Source organism: Sinocyclocheilus grahami, unplaced genomic scaffold, assembly GCF_001515645.1.
Source record: "Sinocyclocheilus grahami isolate Dianchi unplaced genomic scaffold, SAMN03320097.WGS_v1.1 scaffold27.1, whole genome shotgun sequence".
Taxonomy (NCBI): domain Eukaryota; kingdom Metazoa; phylum Chordata; class Actinopteri; order Cypriniformes; family Cyprinidae; genus Sinocyclocheilus; species Sinocyclocheilus grahami.
The window spans coordinates 1,874,406-1,881,517 of NW_015505206.1; the positions used below are offsets into that span (position 1 = coordinate 1,874,406).

At 35.3% G+C, this 7,112-nt stretch overlaps 2 protein-coding genes across 4 annotated transcripts in view; both read left to right on the forward strand.

Moving 5' to 3' along the window:
• LOC107567809 (arf-GAP with dual PH domain-containing protein 2-like) overlaps positions 1 to 2,200 on the forward strand; it is a 6,022-nt gene extending 3,822 nt beyond the window's left edge. The window contains exons 8-11 of one of the 2 annotated variants that reach the window (XM_016253581.1): positions 343 to 405; positions 834 to 911; positions 1,077 to 1,305; positions 1,398 to 2,200. In XM_016253581.1, coding sequence (XP_016109067.1) covers positions 343 to 405; positions 834 to 911; positions 1,077 to 1,305; positions 1,398 to 1,426 — 399 coding nt within the window. In that variant the 3' untranslated portion in view covers positions 1,427 to 2,200. The remainder of the gene's footprint in view (positions 1 to 342; positions 406 to 833; positions 912 to 1,076; positions 1,306 to 1,397) is intronic. The other variant, XM_016253590.1, reaches the window with a different exon arrangement.
• Positions 2,201 to 3,345: 1,145 nt separating this feature from the next.
• The window catches only part of LOC107567795 (mitochondrial Rho GTPase 1-A), a 22,741-nt gene continuing 18,974 nt past the window's right edge, over positions 3,346 to 7,112 (forward strand). For both annotated transcript variants that reach the window (XM_016253571.1, XM_016253563.1), the window contains exons 1-6: positions 3,346 to 3,727; positions 6,122 to 6,180; positions 6,278 to 6,359; positions 6,499 to 6,542; positions 6,632 to 6,685; positions 6,862 to 6,914. In XM_016253571.1, the coding sequence (XP_016109057.1) occupies positions 3,691 to 3,727; positions 6,122 to 6,180; positions 6,278 to 6,359; positions 6,499 to 6,542; positions 6,632 to 6,685; positions 6,862 to 6,914 (329 nt within the window). In that variant the 5' untranslated portion in view covers positions 3,346 to 3,690. The remainder of the gene's footprint in view (positions 3,728 to 6,121; positions 6,181 to 6,277; positions 6,360 to 6,498; positions 6,543 to 6,631; positions 6,686 to 6,861; positions 6,915 to 7,112) is intronic.

A 7,112-nucleotide genomic window follows, 5' to 3' on the forward strand; every position in this document is an offset into this window, starting at 1 on the left:
TTCCGAGTATGGGTCACCATACTTGGCCACATGTCACGTCACGTTAATGTGGGTCAATGACATTTGTGCTACATGTTCATCTGGATCAGCTCTGTAGTGTTAGCATTACACAAAAGGGTTTCACTTGGCGTTACAATGCTACAAAATGATATTATAAAATGTAAGCACAAATGTTTATTACTAGAAATATGATTGAAATTTCACAAACAGCTGTGAAAGGTGATCAACCTTTTTTTTACGGGTTTTTTTTTCCCTTGTGCGAAGGGTTAATAATTGTATTATTGTTATTATCTTGATTATAAACTCTTTTACCAATGTGTTCTTTTTTTTTTTTGTCTTAAGCTAATACCATGGATAACCAGAAGCTATTTAAAAGAGGGTTACATGGAGAAGACTGGCCCACTGGTAGGAGTTTTCCCTCATAGATGGTTCTCTCTATGTTGATTCTTTGCATATTTTGAAATCGAGATTTTCCAGTGTAGCAAGGTGTTTATATTTGCCCTTAAATTGCACAAGCATTTAAGGATAAATCAGGCTATTGTAAAACACTCCTTAAACACCTCTTTACACATTCAGAAAAAATAGTACACCATTACATGTTGAACCGCTCTGTCCATTTTTTTTATATATTTCCAACATCTGTATAGTTCTGCATGTGCTATTCTATTATAACATTTCTTTATTGTGTTTTATTGTCCTGCTGCATAATGCAGAGTATGGTCGCTTGTAAGAGAACTAAATCGTTTTCTACCACTTACTGTATGTTGAGCATGTGACAAATGCCAAAAGTCTGAAACTTTTGAAAACCCTGGCTGTTTGTGTATGTTGAACAGCAGCGAGAGCCTTTCAAGAAAAGATGGTTTATTTTGGATTCCCTGGACAGGAAACTACTCTATTTTAAAACACGGCTGGTATGATTTGCTTTTTTCCATTCTTACTGTGTCAGTGTTGGCTGTTTTTAGTTCACAAAACTCTAAACTTGAAACCCGAAAGTGTCTAATGAATTTGAAAGCATTTCTGCTACTTGAAATTGTAGAGGGAGTAATGTGAATTTTCTCCTTCTTTTTATCCTAAAGGATGCCATTGAGCTTGGGGTAGTGTTCATTGGCTCAGAGAATCATGGATATTCAGTGAGAGAGTGTGTCCCTAAAGGGACGAGAGGCAACAAATGGAAGTGTGGGGTAATTGTGGAGACGCCAGATCGGCAGTTCGTCTTCATGTGCGAGCAGGAGCGCGATCAGAGAGAGTGGGTGGAGGCCCTAAAAACCGTCATCTCCAAACCCATGATGCCGCAAGATTACACCAGTAAGATTATAACACTTTTGATCAGATGTGCTAATTAAATATTACAAAACATAAATGAGGTGTTAAAAAATAACACTCTGTCTCCTTTTCAGCTGAAGCCAATATCCGTAGACGGAGGTGAAGACCATGACTGCACGGGACAATAAGCTCAGACTCTGTCACTAAATCTATTTAAAATGAACCCTGACATGCTAGGTAAATCTAGGGTTAAAACGTTTGAGTCCTAGGCACTCAAAGGGAACCGTGGAAGAATGTGACTCTTTTGGGGGGCATTGTTTCCTAACAAAAACAGTTTTAAAAAAAAGTCTCTCTTGGTGCATTTTGGGATGTGAAACCAATCTGAGAAGACTACTGGTCAGATGAGGACAGACTGACTGGTTGAACTCTCTGAGGAGCACAAAGGATATGACTGCATCTGAAGATGGATAAGATGTGGCCTCTCAATACAAGTAGAGATCTAGAAACAAGCCTTGACCAAGATGAGAATCGCAGTGAGAGGTCAATCAGACTCACATGTGACTGTGAGTCCACATGCAGGAACTGAGACACCAAACAGAAGCAAAACAATAAGGAATTATGCTTGTACAGAAATGGACACATGCAAGTGACATGAAGTGTGTGATGAAAATGCTAATCGTAAAACACCTGGGTTTCATAAACTGACATTTGGCCAGTTTTTATTTTGTGATAATCATATGGGCGACTGAACAAAGCTGACTTGTTTTGATGTTCACAGTTTATATTAAAATCTATTTTCAAACCACATATTACATCAATACTAAGTTTGAAAAGCCCATTATCTTCTGTTGCGCTTTTTGTTGCTAACTTGGTGGATGTCATTTTCTTCACTGACTAATAACTTTAGCATTATGTTGATATTGCTAGATTGCTATTTATTGAAGTGTATATTATATTTATTATAGTGATGTAATAACAGTTTTACAGATAACTGACCCAAGAGGCTATCATTCCCAGCAAAGTACTGTGGACAATTTGTAGCCTGGATCTTAGATCAGCTTTCAACAGTGATGGTTGTACTTTTTGGTGCTTTCTTGTTAATGTTGTTCAGCAAAGACAAACTTTTACAAGTGAAGCAGAAAAGTGAAGTCATTTGAAGTGCAACCCCACAAATATATGGTTTAGGTAATCCTTTAGTTATTGGTTTTGAATTAGGTATCTTTTTTATTATTATTGAACGATATCAATTTACACACTTTTTCCATAATTGCATATCCAGTCATACATAAATATCTGTGTATATATCTACACACAATAAACAACAAACAAAAAAACATTCTTTAAACATTTCAGGGGGTGGCAAGGAGAAAAAGGAAAAAAGGTACAAAATCCTACAATTTTTTTTTTTACTTAAAAAAAAAAACTTATGCAGCAAAAGAACAAGTACAAATGCAAAGACAAACAAAAGACAATGAGGGTTATGTACATTAGCCTAATCCAAAGCACACTATGAAGGGGTCTTGCATGCAATAGAATTATTGGAATTTCTTAAAGAGTTTACACATCAAAATCTTTCCTAAAAACAAAAAGGAAGGTGTCATCTCTGAAAATGTACATTTATGAATGTAAAATTTGGACAGAAATAGCAATAAATTAATAATACATTTAAAGTGAGAAGTGTCTATATTCAAAGAGTAACCAAAAAAACAATGGAGAATGCAGAAATTTTGATATAGATATTTTTTTTTTACAAAATTGGAATCTCACCATGCTTAAAAGGACATTCGTTTTTGAAACAATTTAAAGAGGGTTTACTGTTATTCCACTTACTTTTATGTATATGGTATTTACCCATTGTAATAATAATGTTTAACATCAATAACTTCTTTTTTGAAAGACCCTCTGCATAAACCAAAACCTGAAATAAATTTAGTGACGGAATATCAGTATCAATATCAATATTTAGCCGGCTGTAAAGATCTTGCCAGAGGTGAAGCATAACACGCGTTTCCTCTCCAGTCCTACAGGAGGCGCTATAACATCTCATCTGCGAACGGTAAACAGAAAATGCCAGCGCGAGGAGATCCGTGTTTGTCAGTAGCTGCGTTCCGTAGTTACCGGTTATTGGAGGTCAGCCGTTTCTGGCGTGAGCTTGAAATGTGAACCGAGAAATGTTATGAAGTGAATCTGAAGAAAGAAAGCAAGCAGTGCCTTCATAGATGCGGAGTCGCGTTGTCTCACTGGCATGAATGACCTGTGTGTGTAAAACTGGTGTGAGCAGAGGCTTTATTCAGACTGACACAGGCAGGAGTTGATCCGTCCGTTTTGCCCTACAGAGGCCTGCGCTATTGCATATAGCTGCAGGATCAATGATCTACGACAAAGCACTCGTTCGGTTTTTATTTTGATCACATCAAAGTTGCAACGATGAGAAAGGACGTGAGGATATTACTTGTCGGTGAACGTAAGTGAATTGATTCAGTTCAATTGTGTCAAATGGCTGCTGTTAGTCGATTGATTTGCATATCTCTAAATGGTCGATATGCGCTGCTGTTCACTATTACATGCACAGTAACATCCTTCCATTCTATATTTGAATGTTTTTGCAAACGTTTTTTATTCAGCCATATGAGATTAAATTGACAAGTGACAGAATGAAAGATATTTTCCCAGAAATAACAGGTATTAAGCTTTCTACATGTTTTCAAATGTTGTCCAAACTGACTGCAGTCGTTAAAAATGTTATGTTAATACACATGCCTGTGTATTGTGTGTAAAATAACCCAAATAATAGCAGTTTGTAATCATAACCGAGCAGCTCAGCAGGCTCCTTACGGGTTTGTTGTTAGTTTTCACCCGTGTTTATCAGAGTTGTTTATAACAGTTTAGGAGCAGCTCTCACAGGCCTCCAGACTGTCAGAGCTGCCAAAGTTTAGAAAGGTCAGCCAAAATAGTACGTGTCCATGTAAACGTACTGCTCACCAATGCCAAACCATCAAGCTTCAGACCCCTCAGCCTGTCCATTTAATATTTCTGCCCCACTTTATATTAGGTGGCCTTAACTACTATGTACTTACATCAAAAATTAAGTACAATGTATTTATTGTGTTCATATTGTATTGCAAAACACTTTTGCTGCTATTGAGGTGGGATGCATGTAAGGTTAGGCACAGATTTGATGGTATGGGTAGGTTTAAGAGTGGGTTAAGGTGTAAAAGAGGGGTCAACAGTGTAATTATAAATGTAATTACATGCAGGTATTTTTAAAATATAAGTACAATGTAAAAACATGTATGTACACAATAAGTGCATTGTGCCAAATTGTTAATTTAAATGCAAGTACATAGTTGTTAAGGCCACTTAATATAAAGTGGGTCCATTATTTCTATTTAGTCATTATTGATGTGTGACATCTTACAGGTGTTAAGATTTAGATGGGAACATTCAGAAGATAACACTGATCACTCATCAGTGCGTTTTTATATTTGGAAATATTAGAACCAGGGTTATTGTTATTAACGTAAACTAAACTCATGAATTGTTACTTAAAATAAATGTTAACTAAAATTTAAAAAAATAAACCGTTTTTATTTTAGGTAGATGACAAGGCAGCATTTCTCATTGTCATTTGATGTACTAAATAGGGATGTAACAATATGAAGATTTCTTATCACGATTATAGTGACCAAAATGATCACGGTTATCAGTATTATCACGGTATTGTTAAAATGTGCTGGATGTGTTCAAAAAGTACCGACACATAAATCACTTCACCAAGTTATATATCTAAAAATCAACAAACAACAAATAAAATGACTTTTTGTTTGCATAATCACTAAAACAATAACATTACCAATGATGTTTGAATTTTAAATGACAACTTGACTGACAACAGTTTAATAAGCATGTTGAAATATCTCATGTAAATGTTCAAATAAAGCTTGGAAAAAATTTCATAAAAAGGTAAACCTCACATTTTAGCCTTTAAATAAAGAAAAGTTAAGTCAAAATGATAATTGATTAATAAATTAAGTATTTTATCTGCTCCATAAATAATTCTAGATAACTTATCTGAATTGTTTAAATGTGTAGAATCCACATAAGCTTGTTTTTCATCAACCGGTCAAAATTTACAGCAGGGCATGCAAATGCGTGCTGTGCGCACGTGACACTGTTACTTAAAACTGCGCTTTATGCTGGACAATATTTATTTATCGCCAGTTGTTCAAATCACGGTAATCTAATACGGTTTTAATGATAATTAAGAGATGAAACGGTAATACTAACCGTGGGGAATTTTATCATGATTCATCGTCAAACCGGTAATCGTTACATCCCTAGTACTAAAATAACTTAAACTGCAATAAAAATTATGTAGACACATTTTAAAAAGAAACAAAAAATTGACTAAAACCCAACAAAAATCTTTGAAATTAAAATGAAAACAAATTTAAAATATTAATAAAGCCTATAACAGCTTCTCAATGATTTCAAAATAACACTAATCAGAACTTGCCCATTAGCTTTTTTTTATTTTGTATTTTTTGTAGTTTACAGTTTACATAAATGTTTATGTAAAAGATAATAAAAGTTTTCACTTTTTAAAACAAGTTTTGTACAGTTTGCTAGTTTATTTTTATATTGTGGTGTGACGTGATTTTTTTGCAAATAGTCTTTATATGAGGTCATAACATGAGGTAATAAAAGCTGCATGGTTGATATTGAAATTAAACAGTTCAACTGGAATGTGTGAACTACCCCTTTATAAGGGCGCTCATCTTGACAGGCATGTTTCTGTTAATCATTTGGTGCTATTAATAGAGCACAGTGGTCATTGTGGACTTCTTTTTCTTCACAGCCAAAGTGGGGAAGACCTCCCTGATCATGTCACTCGTCAGTGAGGAATTCCCTGATGAGGTACAGTCATTCACTGAAATGACTCTTCACGTTCTGAGTGCACATGCATTGCATTAGTATTGTGTTTCTCATGCTTGTGTTGTGCATCTCATGAAAGGTTCCTCTCAGAGCTGAAGAGATCACTATTCCTGCTGATGTCACACCTGAGAGAGTGCCCACTCATATAGTGGACTATTCAGGTACTTATACACGTACATCACTGTATGATGAGACTCATATGGCCTGCATTGCTGTTCTTATGTCAATGCCGCAAGCCTCTCCTAAGGTACTTATTCCTTTAGTTTTTAATTCTCTTCTTCCATATTTCTGATCCCACAGAAGCAGAACAGTCAGATGAGCAGCTTTACCAAGAAATATCAAAGGTGGGGCTGGTTTTAGTCTCTTTGCTGACACAATTTAGTTTAATTTTATTGTTTTATTCACCTCCCTTGTGTTTTCTCTCTTGGCACAGGCCAATGTTATATGCATCGTATATTCAGTAAACAACAAGAAATCAATCGAAAAGGTAAGTCTTGTTTCCTTGTATGCCAAACACAAAAATGCACCAGCCTGTAGTTACCAATCCAAATACATGTCTTGCTCTATAACTTAACTTAACTTAGTTTTTTGTTTGTATAATGTAGCTTTTACTTGTGCAATGTGAATGGTTCTGCTGTGTCTCATCATATTGGCGTGCTGTAGGTGACGAGTCATTGGATTCCCCTCATCAATGAAAGAACAGATAAGGACAGCAGGTGTGTGGCGTCCTGCCAGGTTTTTAAACTTACTGTTTTTGAAATATGTATTCTATTAAATAAGGTTATGACACCAACATTTTAGATGCAAGTCAAATGTCACAATTCTTGATTTCAATTTTAATGCTGCAGCAAAAAATACTAGCCTAACACACACACACACACATACACACACACACATATATATATATATATATA